At 51.4% G+C, this 21,153-nt stretch overlaps 3 protein-coding genes across 13 annotated transcripts in view; 2 read left to right on the forward strand and 1 right to left on the reverse strand.

The window, feature by feature from the left end:
• CEP85 (centrosomal protein 85) overlaps nt 1–9,909 on the forward strand; it is a 41,981-nt gene extending 32,072 nt beyond the window's left edge. Inside the window, exons 11-14 of one of the 2 annotated variants that reach the window (XM_027864933.1) lie at nt 3,116–3,166; nt 5,622–5,729; nt 7,240–7,465; nt 8,045–9,909. In XM_027864933.1, coding sequence (XP_027720734.1) covers nt 3,116–3,166; nt 5,622–5,729; nt 7,240–7,465; nt 8,045–8,205 — 546 coding nt within the window. In that variant the 3' untranslated portion in view covers nt 8,206–9,909. Of the gene's footprint in view, nt 1–3,115; nt 3,167–5,621; nt 5,741–7,239; nt 7,466–8,044 lie in introns of those variants that run through there. The other variant, XM_027864935.1, reaches the window with a different exon arrangement.
• A 779-nt stretch (nt 9,910–10,688) lies between these two features.
• SH3BGRL3 (SH3 domain binding glutamate rich protein like 3) lies at nt 10,689–12,224 on the forward strand. The gene is made up of 3 exons (XM_027864851.1): nt 10,689–10,877; nt 11,379–11,546; nt 11,633–12,224. The coding sequence occupies exons 1-3, from the start codon at nt 10,830–10,832 to the stop codon at nt 11,696–11,698; spliced, it is 282 nt and encodes a 93-aa protein (XP_027720652.1). The 5' UTR covers nt 10,689–10,829; the 3' UTR covers nt 11,699–12,224.
• A 636-nt stretch (nt 12,225–12,860) lies between these two features.
• The window catches only part of UBXN11 (UBX domain protein 11), a 32,691-nt gene continuing 24,398 nt past the window's right edge, over nt 12,861–21,153 (reverse strand). For 9 of the 10 annotated variants that reach the window (XM_027864842.1, XM_027864848.1, XM_027864847.1 and 6 more), the window contains 7 exons: nt 19,518–19,735; nt 18,000–18,077; nt 15,375–15,495; nt 14,482–14,627; nt 13,797–13,837; nt 13,461–13,595; nt 12,861–13,053 (listed from right to left, as the gene is read on the reverse strand). In XM_027864842.1, coding sequence (XP_027720643.1) covers nt 12,900–13,053; nt 13,461–13,595; nt 13,797–13,837; nt 14,482–14,627; nt 15,375–15,495; nt 18,000–18,077; nt 19,518–19,735 — 893 coding nt within the window. In that variant the 3' untranslated portion in view covers nt 12,861–12,899. The remainder of the gene's footprint in view (nt 13,054–13,460; nt 13,596–13,796; nt 13,838–14,481; nt 14,628–15,374; nt 15,496–17,999; nt 18,078–19,517; nt 19,736–21,153) is intronic. The other variant, XM_027864846.1, reaches the window with a different exon arrangement.

A 21,153-nucleotide genomic window follows, 5' to 3' on the forward strand; every position in this document is an offset into this window, starting at 1 on the left:
ATTTGTGAGTTAGAATTAAGGTATCCTTAGCTATTGGTCATTTTTGCCTCTTAAAAATAATGTGCTTGATTTTCACAAGTACGTGTGAATTGCATGTAGTATGTTTCCTAGCAAAGGACTGTTACCTTACCTGATATTTTTACATGATGAAAATTTTTCTCAAGCTCCAAGATCTGTCTTAAGAGAACATGTGGTATAGTGATTATCCTTCACAATAGAACTGGAAATAATAATATAATTAAGTTGTTAAATATTTCTGTTTGTGGATGTCCCTGTTATACAAATGGATGGACAGTGCTCTGGGTCTCCAAGCAAGTAAGGAAAGGATATTGACTTGGACATTCTGTGGGAAATTGCAGTTTAATCTACAGCTTAAGTTGTTTGCTGCAAAAGCCCATCTCTAACTTTGTTCTGCCTGTAATGCTTACAAATCATGATCTCCGAAGAATTCAAGTTCTGGCTTAAAGAACAATAGAGATGCATAATGGATAAAAAGTAAAGGCCATCATGAAAGGAGGGGGTAGAGGTGGGAGGGGAGAAGGGAGTAGGAAGAGTCAAGCATAACTTTACATGGCTGTAAACTAGAGGGACTGGAGAAGGGGTGAGTGTGAGGGAAGATGTGCTCTGTTCCTCGGCATCAGGCGGACAGTGCAGCCACCTCAGTAGCTTCTGAGAGCATCACAAGGTGACCCTCCGAGCTCCTTCCAGATGCTGGCATTCTTTGACTCTATTGCTGCCAGTATGAAAATTAGTTCTGTTAGGACAGGTTGAGTTTAAGGGTACTGTTGGGATAGCCAGGTGTAGAGGTGACTAGCCAGCAGTTGGTGATGTGGGCTGAAATTCAGGAGTGAGATTAAGACTCGATATATAGATTCGGGATCCATCTGAGTAGATATGATCATCATTGAGATTCCTGAAAGAAAGACGATAGAAAGAAAAGGAGGGGTGACCTAGGACAGTCTAGGGGAGAACCCCCAGGTAAGGAACAGGAGATCAATGGTCCAGCAAAGGCATGGGGAGACAGGGCAGAGCAGAATGAGGAGAGAACAGGGCCATACTACATGATTTTGGATGGAATGGACAGATGCTACTAAGAGTATGACATTTACATGGAGCCACTTTGCTCTCAATAACCAGGGAAGACATGTCCTCATTTTTACAGAAACGGGTTTGGAGCAGTGATGGGACTTGAACCCTGGGTCTCCTGAATTCAGACCCATTGCTTTGTCCATCTTGCCATACTGCCCTTCAATTATAAACAGCAAATTCAAGAGTTCAAAGGACACAGTAGTCTAAAGTTACTTAGGAGAGAGGCAATTAACTTTAGAAAGATTTCCATTTAAAAGTTTTGCTACTCTAAAGAGTAAGCACACTTTGGTTAACCACGAAGTTCATTCAGGTGACATACCTCATTCAGTTCATGTCAGTGGAAGTGTCTACTATGTGCTAAGCCTTATAAGGGGGTAGGAAAGTAAATGAGGCCATGTCTCCAGTAATGCTACCTAAATGGGGCATAACTACAGAGTCATTCTTTCCTCTTCCTTCTCCCTTACTCTACGTCCAGTTGGTTGCCATGTTTCATCAATTCTGCCTTTAAGTCCTGCCCCCACGCCTCATAGCTACTACCCTACTTCACACCCTTATCATCTCTTGTCTGACCTGTTTCAGTAGCTCCGTAATTGATTTCTCCCTCTTCCAGTCTTCTTCCAATCCATTCTCCACACAGCTGCCAAATTGCTATTCCTAAGACATAGATCTGAGCTCCAAAATCTTCCATTGCCTTTAGGATAAAATACAGTCTGGCTCCCACCTGCCTTCTACCTTTTATCTCCAACTACTCCCAGTCACATACATTATGTTCTAGCCAAACTATACTACTAGCTGTTACCCAAACTGAATGGTTCCTCTCTTATCTCCGTGCCTTTATACACACTGTCCCTGACCCTGAACTACCCTCCTTTGCCTTCTAGAATACCTAGCTTCCCTCTAGGCTGAGCTTAGGTGCCTCCTGTGGGAAACTTTTCCTGATTTTGTCTCCAGGTACCCAGTTGTTAGCATTCTCTCTCCCTCTTGGCTTTGTCTTGACTGATCTGTGATATTTTCCCCACCCCACCCCCTTTTTCTCCAGCACAAAGGCTCCTTAACAAGGATAATTTTTTTTAAAAAGTCAAACATTGAATCAATTGGGGGGGTGTGGGGGGGGAGAGGGGGAGACACCATCTAGTCCAGTGCCTTCATCTTACAAAAAGAGAAGGAAGCCAAGGTGCAGACCTAGTGAAGAGCACAGCCAGGATGTGCACCCTGAAGTCCTTTTAGGCCAGTGTTCTTTCTACTCCACTATAACGGGGATTTTTTTCTCCAAGGATTATTGGCAATCTTGCACTCAGACACATTGTCCCACTCAGTCCCTGTCCTGTCAGCATTCATTTGTAATGACCAAGATCAATGGGTTAGACCAGGGGGTCAGAAAACTACAAGCCACAGGGCCAAATCCTGTCCACCACTTGTTTTTGTACAGCCTGCAAGTTAATCATGGTTTTTATATTTTTAAATACCACAAAACTTGATGTTTAAAGGTAAAACCATTCTCAACTCAAGGCTATACAAAAACTGGCAGCCATTGCCACCAAGCCCTGGCTTAGCTGGTGCCTGAGACACCAGATAATGAGTCACTTTATATTGTTTACTTTCCTCACAATGATCCTGTTGTAGAGAAAGCAAATAATGTAATCCCCATTTATAGATGAGGAAACTGAAATATAGGTTGAGGGATTTGCCCACAGACTTTGCTCTGAAACCCAGGTCTTCTGGGTCCAAGGCCAGCATTTTTCCTGCTCCTTCAGTTAGCTCCCCACTGAGCTAACTGAGCCACCAGAATCAATAACCAGGCCTGTGGGGAGTGCCTACTGTGTGCCAGGAACAGGGCTAGCCCCCAGGGGGACACTCTTGGAGAACTTCCTGTCAGAATCCCCAACCTAGTTCTTAGCTCTGCCTGAGTCAACCGAGACATGTAGCCCAGTGGGGCCAGTGAGCATACTGCTGAGGTCTGATATTACAAACTTCATCTGTGAGAAAATAAGCCCTGACTTTTCCTTCTATTTTCTTTGTCTTTTAGATCGTGGATAAGCAACAGAAGAAAATAGACCAATTGTGTTCACAAGTGAAGGTAAGCAGGACCTGGACCCTACAAGGTGCCAGCTTTGACTTCACTTAATATATCAGATGCTTTCCAGAAGTTAGGCATGTTCCTGTAGGAAAAATTCCTGCCCTTCACCCATCACATAATGGAATCACAGTTCATGATCGTAGCATCTACTTTAAGAGCCTGCTCTGCCCCTTTGTCTTTGTGGGGTCTGGGTTGTTTATATCTAGCTTCTTAGAGGTGTCCAGTAGGAAAATTAGTCAGGTAACAGGCTGTCCTTTCTGAACATTTTAAAGCATAAAAATACCATAAAGTACCAGTTTTGTTAGGAAGTCTTACTGCCTGTTTGGGACTTAAAAGCATAGAATTCTGTTCTTGTTCTGGATAGTTAGCAAAGGTCTTTAGCCATATGATGCCTTTTCCAACAAACTCCAGGGTGATGTAAGACCAGATTTATGTTGTATCGATCCAAGTACGTCCTGTGCTTCCCACCCACCTAATCTCCCCATCCTCCTCAGAACTGGCTTGCATATAACCCTGGGGTGACCTAGAATTGGTGCTATTTTTAGTATAGCACAATGAGTAGCACATATTAGGTGCTTTAATAAATGCTTCCTGATTGAGTATAAACATGCATATACATACCCTTTCAAAGAGAACTCATTTTAAGGGATGTGACTGATTTGGGAGAGCAGCCTGTGTTTAAGCAAATCTGGATATTTAATCCTCACTATCATCCTCCTTCAGTGGATGCCTAGTTGAGGCATGGCTGTAACCCTGAGGTTTTTTAAAGCAGTATTAGCCAAGTGTAGACTGTGTCATATCCTACCCAGCTGGAATGACATGGAGCATGGGCATGGTGAAGACTTTATGTCTGCCCAAAGACTAGCTTTGCTAAATTCAGAGAGGTAGTTGGCTAGTGGATGATTAATTTTGGGGGCCACAATATCTCATGAAAATATCCATGTTGGTATGGAAAAGTTCTGACCTGCATTGGTAAAGAAAGGACCACATAGATTCTTAAAGTCATGAAATAGAACATTTGATAATAAGCAGCCTGTCTATTAGTGTTAGACTTGATCATGGCTAAGGAGTTGATCAGAGAGTGATGAGGAGTCCTTAAGGTCATATCAGCCCAACTATAGAATAAAGAAAAAATTGCTGCACACCCTTTCCAAACAAAATCCCCATTCCTTCCCTGGGCCTTGGGGTCTCCATAACCAGGTACCAGCCCACCTTTCCAGCCTTTTCTCATGTTGATTCTCCTTCGCGCATACCGAACTGTGGTCAGAATGTCTAACAGATCATTGAAACCCAAGATAAGTAGGATGGTAAGAGAATATACCCAGGCAAACTACATCATAGGGTACTGAAAAAACTGGCAGAAGTGATGCCGAGCCAAGGTCAGTGACCTTTGAAAGAGTGTGGAGAACAAGAGTAAGGGGAAGGAGAGAATGGGTGGTTTTAAACCTGGAGAATGTCAGCTGACTCGATTTAAAGGGGAGGAAGGAGTATGGAATTTCTAAGCAATTTGACTTGGGCTCTGGGTGCAGTTCCAGAATGTAGGTGAACATCTAGAAAAGAAAGTTGTGATCACAGTGTCAGTATCACTTTATCACGTCCAATTAACATACTATCCTTTTTTGACAGGATTGCTAGACTGGAAGAAGGTCTCCTGAGGAGTTCCTCAGAGATCTCTCCTTGGCTCTGAGTTGTTTAGTGTTTTTATCAGTGTCTTGGATAAAGGCATAGATTCAACGCTTTGTGAATTTGTAGCAGATACTAAACTGGGAGGGCTAGCTGACAGATGGGTCAGGGTCTGACCACAGATACATTGGCAGTGCCTTGGAAGTTGGCCTCAATCAGATAAGATGGAATTCAATAGTGTTCAATGTAAAATCTTCCACTTGGGTTCAGAAAAACCCATCGCATGAGTAGGAGATGACAGATAGACAGGCTTTCATCTGAAAAAAGATCTCTGGGTTTTAGTGGGTTGTGAGCTGAGTATGAGCCAACAGGGTGTTATGGCAGCCAGGAAAGCCAATTCAATCCAAGGCTGTTAAGAGAGGCCTGGGGTCCAGAACTAGGGAGGTGATAGTCGCACTGGACTCTGCCCTTGTCAGACTGTCCGCAGCTGGCTCCTTTTTGGGTTACTACAGGTTGGACTACTTCGCATCTGAGGCCTCTTCCAACTCTGAAATTTCAGCCATACCTCACCCTGGCTGACTCAGTTCCAGACCTGTGCCCATATTCACTATACAGAGAATGTCTTTCTCTTCTCCCTTCTGCCCCTTGGCCTTTTGAAAGCTCACCTGTCCTTCAGTCCTTGGGTCCAGGTTTACCTGAAGCCTTGCTTGATCCTCCCACTCTCAGTTACCTGGCTTTCTTTGGCCCTTGGCTAGCTGGGAGGGGAATTGGTTGAAGTCAGGTTGCTGGCTCCTAATCCTTTGCTCTCTCCAATCCCTTTGGTGGCCCACAGAGCCTGGAGGCGGAAGTGGTTCAAGAAGAAGGAACTGGTCAAGCTCTGAAGGAGGAGGCCCAGAGGAGGGAAAATGCCTTGGAGCAGCTGCGCTTGGCAGTAAAGGAGGTGAGGACAGGGTAAGAGTCTGGGGCCTGTTAGTGCCATGGTATGAAAGAGGCTGTAGAGGCCAGGAAGTCTCTGGTGGAGACCAGTTGGAACTCCTTTCTACAGGGCCTTCCTATCTCCTGAGAATCCTGGCTGGCCGCTAGACTTTTGTGTTTTATCAACCCCCTTCCCACTGTTTGTCGAGGCTTGTGGACATGAAATCAGGAAAGAGACTTTTGGACTTTTAAACTTTTTAATCAAAAATGTTTCCTATTTTGAAATATCCACACACAGACACCCCCACTCCCTGGGTTTAATCTTCCTCTTAGAATGTTCTCTGGATGTAGAGTCTCTCTTCTTGCCTTCTACAGTGAGCAGAACAGGCAGCAGAGCTGGAAGAGTTCTGTAACTGGGCTCAGACCTAGGTTAGGGCTGAAGTGGATAGGAAGCCGGGGAGGGAAAATCTGCTCAGCATCTTCTCAGAGACAATCATAAAGAGAGTGTAGTGGGGCGAGACTGCCATGCTTCATAAGTCTAGTGTTCCACAGCGGACAGGTTCAGCTTCAGTTGAGTTGGGGGAATTTCAAAGGTTTTGGGCAATTCATTGGTATGCCGGTTAATTCAAAGTGGCAGAATCCAGGCACCAGAAAGCTGGAAGGGATTCTGAAGATCTAATCAAAGATTCTTTCCAACTCAAAAGATCCTATGATCCTATTAATACCTTCAGTGTTTAGTTGTATCTGACTCTTTGTGACTTCATATCAGTTTTCTTGGCAAAGCTACTGAAATGGTTTGCCATTTCCTTTTCCAATGGATTAGGTAAACAGAAGTTAAGTGACTTGCCCAGGGTCACACAGCTAGTGAGTGTCTGAGGTGGAATGTGACCTCAGTCTCCCTGAGAGGCCCAGCGCTCTCTTCATTGAGCTGTCTAGCTGCCTATCTACAGATGGGAAGCCTGAAGCCCTAAAGTTAAGTGACTAGCTGAAGGTCACACAGCAAATGGCAGTCTCCCAGGGCATTTCCCCAGATCCTGGGTACACATTGATCATCTAGGCTTCTGCTCTTCTTGCTGCCTCTTCTTTCCTCACCTCCCTCACAGAGATGGGGCCCAGCCAGCCTGGCCCAGAGCCACTCTTGGTAGGGTGGAGGGGAAAGATTGAAACCAGTATCTCCAGCGGAGGTTTTGTTCTCCTCAGATTTCACTTGTATGTGTTCAGGCTTCTCTAATGGCCTGGCTAACAGTGTTGGCTGAGGCACTGGCTGCAGATGCATTTCCAAGGGGTGGAGAAGAACTTCTCTGGTTCTGAATAGGAACCTGCAGGCTGGTGACTCAGGTCCCCTGTGGGAAGCAGCTACTGTGGCAGGCCAAGGCTTCACAGAGAAACACTCCCTTACCCGGTGGGTGGGAGGATAGAATCAGACCCTGCTATCTGGGGGCCCAGCCCAGGGCCTGGCTGCTGGCTGCTGACTCAGAGCCTTATGTCTGTCCGCCCCCAGCCTAGATTTAATCATGGCTTGCCCGTGTGCTCAGCTTTCAGTGCAAAACCAGGACCTGATTGAGAAGAACCTGACCCTCCAGGAGCACCTTCGCCAGGCCCAGCCAACTTCTTTGCCCTCTGCAGATACAGCCCAGCTGGCCCACGAGCTGCACCAGGAGCTGGGCAGCTGCCTGCACGATCTGCAGGCTGTATGCAGCATTGTGACCCAGAGAGCCCAGGGCCGAGACCCCAACCTATCCCTCCTCCTGGGCATCCATTGTAAGTCTGAGGGCCAAAGTGGGTGCTGGGGCCTTGGCTAGGAAGTGATCCTCATTAGGCATCACAGAACTAGAAGGAAGCTGCCAGTTGTGGTCATCCAGATTTACCAAGTGTCTGAGCGGGCATGATCAGATCCAGATGGAGCCATGATCATGGTCTTGGTGGTTTCCAAGGCCCTTTTCTCCCAGCAGCCCTGGGAGGTGCATCATATAGGTATCATCTCCTTTTAAAAAACTACAAGGAGCTTCAGACCCAGAGATGCACAGGGATTTTCCCAGGGTCACCAGCAAGAGTTACACTTAGATTCAGTCACAGGCCTTTGGCCTCTGAGGCCAGCACTTCCACCTTAGCCTCCTTGAGGAACTTAAAGGCTTATCTTTTCAAGTCCCATAGCTCCTTGCACATAGTAGTTTCTAAATAAATGTTGATTTGTCTGATCCAAGGTTGACCCAACCCCGGGTAGGGAATAAGTTGCCCCTTGCAATGCCATGTTCCAAGGCTGTGGGTCTCTCTTCATGGCATGCTACTCTCAATAGGCCTACTGAATGAACTTTTCCTCCCAAATCTTTTCCTCTCCAGCTGTGTCCCACCCCTCGACTGAGCTAGATTTGCAAAAGCCAGATGTGATCATCAAGAAATTAGAAGAAGTCAGGCAATTGCACCGGGACATCGAAGAATTACGTACCACCATGTCTGACAGATATGCCCAGGACATGGGGGACAACTGCATCACCCAGTGATGACCTAGGAAATAGAAGGGGGAACCAGCCAGAGGAGAGGCCAGGCCAGTGACTGCCTCTTGATTGCTGTGAGGGAGTGGTGAATAACTTCTCCTGCGAAGGATATGTCTTCTCCTTCAGGAACATGTTTATTGGCACTTGCCAGGCCTGCTTTGTGCCCCTTGGTGGTGATGGGGGAGATCGAGTTAATCATTAACTGGCCTTCCCCCGGCACAACCTGCTGTCCAGGAGAACCCTGCTCTGGCCTCAGGCTCCGGTCAGAGGAAGCCTGGTCTGTTGCCTCACTACGCCATCCTAGCAGATGGGAACCAGGATCAACTTTACACTGCTTTGCCCACAGCATTCCTTAAGAGGCCGGGCTAGAATGAGTCCCTGGACACTTGCTATGATTGCCCTCAGATCATTAACAACAAGGATTCTCCATGCCTCTCCGACCCTGCCTTAAGATACCACATGCCCAGGGTTGGGGTGCCCAGGCACAGATCTCCATCTTTTCCCCTCAGGGTTGACTAAGATGAGATGATCTAGGAGGGGGAAGGAAGGAAGGACCCTTCTCATCTCGGGGGCCAAGGAGCATCCCATATATCTCAGGGTCTTTTCATTTAGCCAAGTCCCCATAGCATTGTAAAGGGGAAGTGGATTACTTGTCACTCTTGTGCCTTAATTCTTCTCCCTCTCACCTCCCACCCCCAGCTAAGTTGGCCCCCTGGAGCCACCCAGGCCATATTTTCAACCTGGCATTGTGGGTGTGCCTAGCTATGGAGCAGACAAAACCTGCTCACTTTCTTTGTCCTCATTTCTAGTCTCTGCAAGCAGTAGGGGACTGGATGCTGTTGCTGGGAGGAATGGTGCAGCTGGCCTTCACCATCCTTCAGCCGAGCATCTGCTCCTCTGTGGTGCCAGTAGGGCAGAGGCGTCCCTTTTCCCTCCTTTCCTCTGGCTACCTCGTCCCAGAAAGCTGTGGGCGAGCTGCCTGGGTTCTTGGGGAGTCTCCTCTCTGTCCTTTCCTGCCCTGTTGGGTTAGGAAAAGCCCCTCCCACCTTGAGGGAAGGCCTGAGTGTGTTGGCTCCCCTGGAAAACCCTCAACACTAATGCCCACGCAGGCTGTGGCACCGCGGGTTCTAGATCTTTTAGCTGTTAACATGTTGACTTCTTAGTTCCAGGTGCAGGTTGGATTTGAGTTGTTCACAGAGCCTGTTATATTGGTTTTTCTGTTAGGGAAGCCTTGGATCAGCCCCCCTTTTTCATCTTTCCAGTGTGGAGAGTGATGCCCTCATGTGTGCCTGGCTCTGTGTGCTTGTCCTAGGTGTACATGTGAGAACATGTGTGATCACAGCTGGCCCCGTGGCGTGGTTGGTGCAGATCCTTGCTGCCCCAGGAGCTTGCACGACCCTGACTCTGGTCTTCAGGCTAGTAAGCAGATTGGGGGGGGGGTGCCCTTCCCCAGTTGTGTTTAATTTTACAGGATGTGTTCAGACAAAGCTGCTGTGGCCGCAGAGGCTGCCTCCCTCCCCCTGGCCTCGGGCATCCTCCTAGTCGAAGCCAAGCTGCCTTCTTGTTCTCCACCGGGGGCTGGGAGCCAGGGCGGAGCTCAGGGCTGTTATTCCTCAAAGTTTATAAGCACAGATAAAGTATTTATATGAATCTTTGTCATATTGACCGGTTTGTATTATTTTGATTACAAAATAAAAAGATTTAACTGGCTGCACAGGTTTTATTCTTCCTCCTCTTTTAGAGGAGGAAGTCCTAGAGAGAACTAACATGGGCCCTGGACCCTTGGGCAGGAGCAGGCCCGGGGCTCTGGGTCTGTGCCAGGCCGTCGGCAGTGGCTGGGGGGGCCCGGGACCTCGTGGCCGCCCGCCGTGGCCTCCACTCGGAGTGCCCCAGAAGGTATCTGCGTCCAGTCCTCACCGCCTCTACCTGCCTTCAGAAAGGGGAAACTGGGGCTTTCCCCGGCCGGGACGCGCGGGGTGCCGAAGCCCAGACTCTGGCCCGGGCTGGGGCGCAGGGAGCTGGGGGACCGCCGCCGCTGCCGCTGCCCTGCCTCTGGCTCGGGGAGGGCGGGGGGGGGGGGTGGGCGGAGCCTGGGGGGGGGCCGGCCCCGCCCGGGCTGGCCCCGCGGGGGGGGGGGGGGGGGGGGGGGGGGGTTTGTGCGAAGCCTGGGGGAGGCCCGGCCCGGCTGTGCTTGCTCCTCTGCACCTCCCATCCCATCCCCCTCGGCCCCGGCCCGGGGAGGGCCCTCGGAGGCAGGAGCCGGCTGGGCCCGGGGAGCCCACGAGACCCCAGGCCACGGGCTGCCGGGGTCTCCAGGAAGAGCGCGCGACCGCGACCCCCTCCCCCGCCGCGGAGGCTGAAGGGGAGGCTCCGCCCCCAGCCGCCCTCCGGGCCCGCCCATTGGTCCCGAGCGCCTCTGACTCACGGGGCGGGGCAGGAAGGAAACCCCTCCCGAGCTCCGCGCGGCCGCCGCCTCCTCCGCCTCGTCCTGCTCTTGCTCCTGCTGCTGCTGCTCCTGGTCTTCTGTCTGTCCGTCCGTCGTCTGTCCGACCCGGCCCAGCCCGCGCAGCCCCAGAGCAGCTCCGCTGTCCCCGCTCTCGCGCGTCCGCCCAGCCCGGCCCGGCCCCAGCATGAGCGGCCTCCGGGTTTACAGCACCTCGGTCACCGGTTCCCGGGAGGTGAGCGAGGAAAGAAAGAGGGGGCGGAGCGGGGAAAGAAAGAGGGGGCGGAGCGGGGCCGCTAGTCGTGGGCTGCTGCGGGACCCCGGAGTCCGGGGAGCCTACCCCGCCTTCCCTCCTGCAGCCGGGGCGCTGCCCGCCGGCCGCGGGGCCGGGCCTCCCCAAGGGGCGGGGCTGGGGGCTCCGGCTCAGAGTTGACCCCACCCCTGCTCTGGTTCCCCTTCCTTCCGACACCCCGCTTCCTCGCTTGCCCGGGGAGTGTCCCCCACCCCAGCGATGCCCACCTCCGCCTTCCCCCCTCCAGACGTTGGCTGGCATGGAGGCCCCCTGCCCCATCGTCCCGAGCCCCCGCCTCGCATCCCAGGTTCTCATTACTCTCGGACCCGCACCTGCACACGTCGACCCCTGACTCGCCTCTCCCGCTGTTGCTTCTCTCTCTCCCCCAACTCCAATGCCCCCGGTTCAGTGCCCCCACCATCCTTCCCCTCTTGGCTCCCCTAGATCAAATCCCAGCAGAGTGAGGTGACCCGCATCCTGGATGGGAAGCGGATCCAGTACGAACTGGTGGATATCTCCCAGGACAACGCCCTGCGGGAGGAGATGAGGACCCTGGCTGGGGACCCCAAGGCCATACCACCCCAAATATGCAACGGGAACAAATACTGTGGGGTAAGGGACTCCAGGGCGGGCTGTAGGGGTGTGGGGACAGGCAGGACCCCGACAACCCAGCACTCAGGGTCCCCTTTCTTCCCTAGGATTACGAGCTCTTTGTGGAGGCTGTGGAACAGGACACCCTGCAGGAGTTCCTGAAGCTGGACTGACCCCCCACCCCATAGACTCACCAACATTCCCTCTCCCCACTTAACTTCCTCTCCCAGCCATGAAGGGACCCTGGGACCAATTTCTGTACCTGTACTGTATATCAGGGTTCCAGTTCCAGATCCCCATACAGCTAATCCTAGATCTCATCTCCCCCTCCCTGACTTTGTACCCACATGTCCTGTATTCCTACCCTGACCCTGGATCCTCTGCCTTTCCTGGGTATAACTCACCCTCTTTTCCCTTTCTCATTCCTGGACCTCTGCCATTCCGTTCCCTTGAGGCTACATTCCATGCCCATCAGTCTTAGCAAGTGTCCGAAGTATCCTTCCCCTCCCCCTCCCCCTCATTCCTCAGTCTGCAGGGGATCTCCAGGGAGGGAGCCTCCCTCCTGCTGCTACCCCTCCCAAAGGCGGCCAGGTGACAAGCCCACCGTGAGGCATAATGCCCTGTTGGGGACCCGCCACAGATCCTGTTCTTCAGTGATCTCTGTTCCTGAGGAGCGATTAAAGTTCCAGTTGGCTTGGAGCCAGTTTGTGATTGGTCCTTTGCAGTGGCCAGGGGAAAGGTCAGTGAGGGTCAGTGGCCTGTGTCTTGCGTTTCTGTCCTTCCTTTGGCTCCCTCAGCACCAACATTTGGGGGTGGGGAGTATTTACAGCCCTGTGCCATGCATCACGTGTTTGTGGTGGGCTCACACACCATTCTGTGTATGGCGTGGAACTGTACACGGACCTGCCTTTCAGTCTAGGTGCATACGGGCATGTGTCTGGGGGACTGTCCTTGACGGTCTGGGCAATGGAAGCTGTAGTCCTTGACTCAGTCCAATTTAAGGTGTGAGCTGTCGGGGAGTATCATAGGAGGCTGTGCCCCCCAAGCAAGCTGAGTCTGCATCCCCTACAGCCACAGGACTACACCTTCCAGCTTACTCTTTGGCCTTGCTTCTCCTTGGCTAGCCAAGGTCTGATCTGATCTCTTGGGCTGAAGAGGAGAGACAAGTGAATCCCTCGGAGCAGACAAAGGCCTGGCCCCACCCTCACCCAGCTGTGGACTCTCTGCTCTTCTCCCCTCCCCCCAGCCCAGCTGCGGTCCTAACCTCACCATAGGAAGCTAGCTTTGGGTAGGTAGGGGCCTGGTTTGGAGCAAAGAGAACACACAGATCAAGCCTTTCAGAGTCCCCAAAGTGGATGGGGAAATGTGATTTTATTAGAGACTGGGAACTGGGTGTGGAGTCGTGGGGGGCCGAAGAAGCAGGATGGCATTGGGCACCAGCTCACAGGCCTGCAGTGTCTTTGAATCATCTGTGTACACAGTGGGTGGGAAGACAGTGAAGATTTCAAATGTGGCTGGGTCCATGTCCCTGAGGTGAGAGGGATCACATTAGAGACCACATGGGCATTGCTCACTTGGGCATCAGGGACAGTAAGACTGCCGATGGATGGGAGGAGAGGGGTCCGAGTAGTATTTCCCTCTTTTTCAGGGAGACACTTTAGGGAAGGGAGGGGACGCTTGGCCTAGGAGTAAAAAGACCCGTGCTTAGGTTGTGGCTCTGCCATTAACTCTTAATCTGGGCAAGTTACTTCCCTCTCAGCCTCACCTTCCCCATCTGTAAGGGGGGGGGGGATGGGGGGAGGGACATGATCAATCACTTCAAGTTCTGGAATGTTCTTAAGAGCCTGAGGAGGGACAGCTGGTTGGGACAGCCAAGCAGGGTGTGTGAGTGGCTGCAGAACTGGGAGCAAAGTGGTGGAGATGGGAGGCACTGACCTGGCCTGGGCAAGGTACTGTCTGACGTCCCCAATGGTGTCTGCAGGCGACATGGCCAGCACGAATGTTTGCTCCCCATCCTCAGACTTGATCCGTAGAGTGGTGGTGGGAATCTCCGGGGAGGACTGCCTCAGCCTGGGGGCCCCAGCCCCATCAGCCTGGGGACTCCAGCCCCCCTCACCCTGGGGCCCAGGGCTGCAGGTGCTTTGGACTGGTCCCAGCGGCCTCTCCCTCCCCCACCCAGCCCACCTTGGGGACCCTGTAAGGGTAATTCAACACCACCCCCCTCATCACCAGCCCTGCCCGGCCCCCATCTCCTCCTCCCAGGATTCTCACCTCTCAGTCTCCACCAAGATCTCCTGGGGCCCTGAGCAGCCCTTTGAGGCAAGGAAGCAAAACCTTGGCCCTGAGGCTATAGCCCTCCCTCCCCACCCTTATTTTGAGGACTGAGCCCTGCCTAATCTCTCTCACACACACACACCTGCTACCCCAGTGGGGATGGGGTGAGGAATGCTGGCAGGAGGGGAAACAGGACCCATTCCCCACGATAGACAAGGTAAGGAAGACGACGTGGTGCTGACTAATGGAAGTGCAGAGGAGACTCCCATTAAAGAGAAGCTTAGTAAGAGCAGGAATCAGAGGAAGACCGTAACATGGAGGGGGAAGGGCTGACGCTGCCCCGCTCAGGGAAAACTCAGGGAGGTGGTGGTGCCCCCCAGGATAGCGACCTCACCCAGCGGCTTGTCTGGTTCTCTAGTCTGCGGGGGTCAGAGAGACTGTTCTATGGAGTGCCCATTTCTGCCCACCAGGGCCCCCAGAGGGATCCAAAGTGAGAACAGCTGCGTATTCTTCCCTCCCCCTCTGTGTGATCACAGCTCCTGCCCTGGGAATTGCTCTATGGGGCAATAATACTGTCCTCCCCGTTGGACACGGGAGCTCGAAGGCTCACACGAATCTGGTGGGGGGTGCTCCAGGCCCCCTTGCTTCGGGGCCCCACTGCCAGGGGGCAGGTGACGCTCACCTCCAGCGTTTCCCGGATAGGTTCCCGGACCTCAATCACCTCCCCGTGGCGGATCACAAATTTAGGAAACTTTTTCAGAAACTGCTCTTTGGTGATTGTGGAAGTTTGGGAGGAGTTCCCCACAAAAAGAAAGGGGTTGTCGGTCACTGTCAAAGGGATGGAGTTTAGACATGGCATCTGCCCTGGGCCCTCTGAAGTTCAACGTTTTCATCTTTGATTTAGATGAAGGTCTGGAGTTAGACCAAATGCTTATCAAATTTACGGGAAGGGAGAGCTAACAAGGCAGATGATCATCACTGGGATCCAGTGATGGGCTGAATCAAATGAACAGGGATCAGTTTCAAGGCCTGGACCTAAAGTAAAATCGGCTTTGCACAGGATGAGTCGAGGTGGCTTGGAAAGGCAGCAAACGGTCACATGGACAAGATAAGGGCTGGGGGGAACAGTGACCAGGCAGCTCCACCCCAGCCCACGTGGCAGCATTAATAGAGGCAGAGCATCCTTCCCAAGGGAGGGGCCTCAAGCAGACCACATGGGGATGCTTGGCCATTCCGGGCACATTTTAGAAAGGTTGGAAAGAAGGGGAAAGGGACAAAACACCAGCGCCAGCTCACACAATTGGAGATGTTTGGTCTAGAGAAGACTGAGAAGGATATGATGGCTGCCTTCAACTATCTGGAACACTGTCATGTGGGCACCCCCCCTAACAACGAGAGGTGCTCTAAAGTGGGATGGAATAAGCGGGCCACCTCTGGCAGGGATCATGTCCAGATTGGTTTGGCCTTGATGCCTTCCAAGATCCCCATCAATTCCAACATTCTGGGAAGCATTTTCCAGCAGGGTAGGGAGCTTCCCCCACCACCTGGCTTCTCCCCTCCCAGCCGGAGGCTCACCTGACTGGTCATTCAGCTTCTTGGTCTCCTTAGAATTCATTCTTCCTATCACATACCCAGGGCCTGAGAAGACCTTAGGTAGCTGCTTCTCCTGGTAGACCACATTGCGCAGGTCTGTCACCTGGGGAGGCAAGGAGGATGTTGGGAAGGACTCAGTGTCTGCACGGACTCCATTAAACTCCCTCAGCAGGTGCAGATGTGGGTGGTGGCTCTCCTCCCCTTGGGCCCCATAGTGACCAAATCCCGAGAGATGATCTGGGCCTTCCATCCCTCGGTTCCCCCTCCCCAGCAAGTCTAAACAGGAAAGATGTAAAACAATCCCAATAGCACCTTTTATTTTTGTGGCACTTAACAAAGTGTTATCCTCCCAATAGCTCTGGGAGCAAGTGTTACCTATATGCATTTTGGAGATAATGAAACTGAGGATTAGGGCACTACTAACTCAGAGGTGGGTGCTTCATGTATTGTAATTCCCATTTTACAAATGAAGAAAATAAAGTTCACAGAAGTGACTTGCCCAGAGTCTCTGAGCTAGTGAGCAGAGGACCTGGGATTGGAACCCAAGGTGACTAGTCAAGTTGACCAGCTCCCCCACCACACCGTGGTGCCTCTCTGGAACAATAAAAGTAAATGCAGCTGACGTTTCTATAGTGCTGAAACATCCCTGGGAGATAGGTACTGCCACCTTGAGCAGGGCTGAGGCCTACATCTTCTGACCCAAGTCCAACGCCCTTTCCGCTCTACTGTGAGAGCTGCCTTCCCTGAGGTTACCCCTCTCCAACACACTGCCATCATCGCTGCACCTTTGCTGCTCTGGCCCATGCCTGAAGGGGTCCCAGCCTGGTCCAGAGCAAAGGTCACAGTCATGAACAGTGATTTGGGGCCCATCATTCCACTGCTAGCTCTCAGTATCTCTACTCCTAACGTGGAGATGATAATCCCAACATACGACGAGAGGCTGGAGGGAAGGCTCACTGGGAACAGTCAGGTGGGAGGCCTGCTATTTCTTTGCCTTCGTGGCCGTCTCTTCCTGACCCTGTAGCACACCATTGCTGTCCGTGAGGTTTTCTTGGCAAAGATACTAAGGCAGTTTGCCATTTCCTTCTCCATTGGATTAAGGCAAACAGAGGCTGTGACTTATCCAGGGTCACACAACTAGTAAATGTCTGGTGCTGGATTAGAACTCAGGTCTTCCTGACTCCAGGCCTGGTGCTCAATCCACTGAACCACCTAGCTGCCTCTTGATATTTCCTTGCTTTAGGTATTCAGTATGTCCTTGACTAAACTGTAATCCCTGAGGACAAGAGCTGTGGGAAGTTTTATCTAAATTCCCTCTCTCCCCTGGTACCCAAATACGGGGCTCTGCACACCATGGGTTGCCTCATAAAGGCCATCCGCGTGCTTTTTCTGGCATGGAATGGACTTGTCTCCTTATTCCCCATCTCACTCTACCAGCTAAAATTCCCCTGGGGCCTGCCAGGGGCTGCCTGTTCTATTAAGCCTTCCCTGATACCCAGCCCCTTTCATATCCCCTCAGCTCTGAGCCTGGCTCTCTTCTCCAAATTCATCTTCTTCATTGTCTTCCCCTCCACAAGACCGACTGTAAGCTCCATAAGAGCATCTTGGCCGGTGCTGAGCCAAGGGCAGGCGTTTGATTATTACCAACTGCTCAAGTTCTGCTGGACTCTGGAAATCATTCTGCCTCAGAGCGAGCAGGGATCTCAGAGATCATCTGGTCCAATCCCCTCAATTTACTGAAAAGAAACGAGCCTAGAGAGGAAGTGGCCTGCCCCTTTTGGGGTCACACAGGCAGCATTCAAACCCAGGTCCTCCGATGCCCAATCCAGGGCTCTTGCCCTTCCGCCTTCCTGTCTTCTGATTTGTGAGTTTCACTAAATGACAAAGTTCTTCCCAAATAGGCTGTAAGTTTCATGAGGGCAGGGACATCTGTGTACCTAGCTCAGGACATGGGAAGTCTCCATAAAGATGAAATTAAACTGAAGCAAATCAGCTCCTTGCTGCAGCCATCCCTCTGTACGACCAGCAGAGGGTTCTCTCTGTCTGTTCAACTGAGGACCTCTCCCCCCAGCCCTGTCCGCTGCCCTCATGCCCGTTCCCATTAGTTTTGTGCTCTTAGCTAGGATGAGGTCTCATTCCCTCTCCACCAGACACAACCATGCTCCACATTCTTCTCTTCTAGGAAGCCTTCCCACGCCATCATCTCCCCCCGCCCCATTCCCATCCTCTGACTCCCCATTTCATGCTGAAAAACTTTTCCTTGCCTTTTGGTGTCCTGGATGCATGCTGTGTCTTCATCCCCCGGGACACAGGCCGACCTCCCCAAGGACAAGGATTGTCTATGGTGCCAGGGCCAGGGAGCCCACAGCCTCCTCAAGCAGCCCTCTGACTACATGCAAACTTCACTGCTTGAGGACCTAAAGGCCACATGTGGCCTCGAGGCTACGGCTTGGTTCCCTAGCCCTGGCACCCCATCAGATCAGGGCTCCCTGAAATCAGGTCCTGCCTTGCCCTCTCAGGTGGGAGTTTTCAGAGGCTTGGGGCCGTGTGCTTCCGAAGATGAGGGAGACTTCAGTGGGCTCTTCCCCAGGCTAGAGGGCTCTTTACCTGGAAAGGGACTCCACTGGGGTAAATTTTCTTCAGCTCTGAAGGGAAGAAACCATCTAGGATGTCCTGGATGCATTGCTGCAGGGGAGATGGGCAGAAAGTAGAATGTTGGGTGGGGAAATGATCTCTACTGCATGAGACAAGGCCAGTTCCCTCCCACCTGCACCCCCACCCCATAGTCCTTGCTAAGCTGACTAACACCTAGGAGTCCCATAGCCCTGGCCCTGATTCAGCTTCCCCTCCAGGTCACTCCCACATGTGAGAACATCTCTGCCTTGGTACAGCCTGAGCTCTGCATTTTCAGGGCTATAATAAGCATTTTGATAGGATGCCCAGACCCTGGGCCCTCACAGGACCAGGACTGCCTTGGCATGCAGTAGATGGTCACTGTCATCAGGGCAGAAAGAGGAATCACCCATCAGCCAGACTTTAAGACAGAGGCCACACTCAGTATTGGCAGGGAAAAGGCATATCTGGTAGCCCTGAGAAGGTACATCACCCCACCTCCACCCCCTATCATCAGTCTTCACCTGTCTGGGGCACGAGGAATCGCAGTGAATAGCCACTTAACTCATCTCGTCGGGGAGATGAGGTCCCCCCTTTACTACTCCAAGCACCTGTGATTTCTCACCTCTCCTTCCCATGTTAGTAAGGGATCTCCAGAAACTTTTGAGGCCAGACAGACTCATCCCAGGGAACCCAGGAGTCTGGTGAGGGCCCTCTCAGCCCTGAGTGGGGCTGCTTCTTGGAGGACAGACAGTCACATCCTCCATCCCCTGGCTTCTATGCAAAACTTTAGCCCTTTCCAGGGACTCAAACATTTTGTGTCCCCCTTGAAAATGGCATAGTGTGCTTGGCATGGCGGGCGATTATCCCATATGTTACACATATCTACACACCTCTGCTCTGTGTGCCTAAAGGGAAATGTTCCAGTGGCCCTCACAACCAACACCCCCTGCATCCTCCTCCCTGTGTGACTTTACTTAGGTTCTTCCCAATGCCCACCATGCCCTCTTTCCCTCTCTTTGCCTAGTGACTTCTTTCTCAACTTTTCAAGCCAGGGCACATGCTGTCCCCTCCAGGAAGGCTGCCCTGATCCCTTCCCACCCCACCGTGCCCCCTTCCTAGTCAATAAGGAACTTCCCCTTTAACCTTGGGCAGCACTTGGAATGTATTATTGTGTATCAAGTCATCTACATTTAAATTTTGTCACCGGACTGTGGATTTCATAAAGACAGGGACAGTCTCAAGTGAACTTTTGTCTCCCTCACCGTCCCCTCTACCCCCCTCACCTTTCCCCAGGTCAGCACAGGGCTTCACACAGAGTATGCAGGACCATTCCAGAACCTCACCATTAGCACGTCACAGCTTCAAGGGCCACTCAAGGCTATTGTGTCCAGCCCAGAAAAGGAGAGTGACATGCTCAAGATCACACTGAGAATCAGTGACAGATGCAGGACTAGAATCCAAGGCCTCTGGGTTCTCCCTCCCTGTCTCCTGCCCACCGGGGCTCTTTACCTGTGTGGAGACATCTGAGAAGGGGCGGAAGGGCCCATTGAACATGATGATCCCATTCTGATATAATGTCAGGGGCACTGGCTCTGGGGTCTTGAGCATCGCCATGCTGGATGAGGTGTGTACCAAGGACTGACCCTCCCCAGCCAACAGGCTCAGATCTCGGAGGTTCTCCAGCAGCTCATCAAAGTCCACCGTGGGAGCAGGCACCGTGGATTCTCCTAATAACCAAAGGGTCCCTGAGGGGCAGTGATCCTTTACAAAGTACACTACTTACTTTTCACGTGTCTGACTACCAGTGGGAACGGGGCCATGAGATAAACAGTGGTCCTCCTTTCCAGAATATGGGCAGCAGGGCATGGGAAAGAGCCACATGACAGACCTCCCAATTCCTAGGGCTCCTGGCACCCTGAAATGTCACCTGATCCATGCCCTTGAATCTGGACCAGGCTGCGCTAAGATCACTGTTATAATAACAACGGTAACTCCCCTTTCCACTTTATGGTCACAAAGCGCTTGGACATACATTCAAGAACCACTACCCAGTGTGAAGCAAGGGGAAGAATAATGGAGAAGGAAATTAGGAAATGGGGGTGTCCTAGTGCTGAGACCCAGGACAAGCCACTTCATCTTCCTAAAGATCAGTTTCCCCTTCCATCAAATGGGAATGACAACATGTGCACCTCCTACCTCCCAGGGGTGCCGTGAGGAAAGCACTTTGTAACTTAGAGAGTTTCCAAGTGCTGTTCCTCTGAAGTGCTAGTCCAATGCCTCCTACTGTCCTGGAGGTAAAATATAAAGAAAAAGGATGACCAAAAAAAAAGGCCTGGAGACTATAGTTCAAGAATCATACATGAAAACTGCTCCAATCTAATAAAGCCAGAGGGCAAAGTAAAAATGAGGGAAAAAATCCCCTGATCACCTCCTGAAAGAAACCACAAAAAGATTGTCATAGCCAAGATCCAGAGCCAATCTGCATCAGAGAAAAAGCTTTCAAGAAGGCGCAAGGAAGTTCAAGTGCCAAGGAACCATCGCCACAATCAGCTTCTACTAGAAGTGAGAAGAAATCTTGGAATACAGTATTCCAAAAGGCAAACAACATAGGCTTACAACTAAGAATAACCTATCTTAAAAAGCTGAGGATGATCCTACGGGGGGAAATGTATCTTTAATGAAATAGAGAACTTTCAAGCATATCTGATGAAAAGACTAGAACCTGTAGAAATTTGGAAATACAAGAGAAACCTGGAAAGGCAAGATTTTTTGAGCAACTGGAAGAGACCTTATGATGATTCATTGCTAATATTCTCAGTAAGGAAAAGAAATCAATATCCTCTCAGAATCTGAATGTCTTCGAAGGGTATTGAGGGAGTTAAAAGTTAAAAAGCAGAGCAGCTGGGGTGGAGGAGAGAAAAGGAAGGGAGGGTACAACACATAACATTGTGTAGAAAGAAGGAAGAAGGAAGAGGAACTTGTTATTGCTTATCATTGAGCTATGTGAAAAATAGAGTATGCAAATGTAGGGGGTGGGGTGGGGCAGGAATTCAGATGAACTTCACTGTTATCTCAACCAAAGAATGGCAGAATACACTACACACACACACACACACACACACACACACACACACACACACACACA

This window comes from Vombatus ursinus, unplaced genomic scaffold (genome assembly GCF_900497805.2).
Source record: "Vombatus ursinus unplaced genomic scaffold, bare-nosed wombat genome assembly UNPS02014777.1, whole genome shotgun sequence".
Taxonomy (NCBI): Eukaryota; Metazoa; Chordata; class Mammalia; order Diprotodontia; family Vombatidae; genus Vombatus; species Vombatus ursinus.

Bases quoted from the DNA above. Each gene is read 5' to 3' on its own strand.
- SH3BGRL3 (XM_027864851.1), top strand. From the start codon at position 10,830: ATGAGCGGCCTCCGGGTTTACAGCACCTCGGTCACCGGTTCCCGGGAG. The intron at 10,878-11,378 runs GTGAGCGAGGAA...TGGCTCCCCTAG, and splicing joins CGGTCACCGGTTCCCGGGAG to ATCAAATCCCAGCAGAGTGA. The intron at 11,547-11,632 runs GTAAGGGACTCC...TTTCTTCCCTAG, and splicing joins ACGGGAACAAATACTGTGGG to GATTACGAGCTCTTTGTGGA.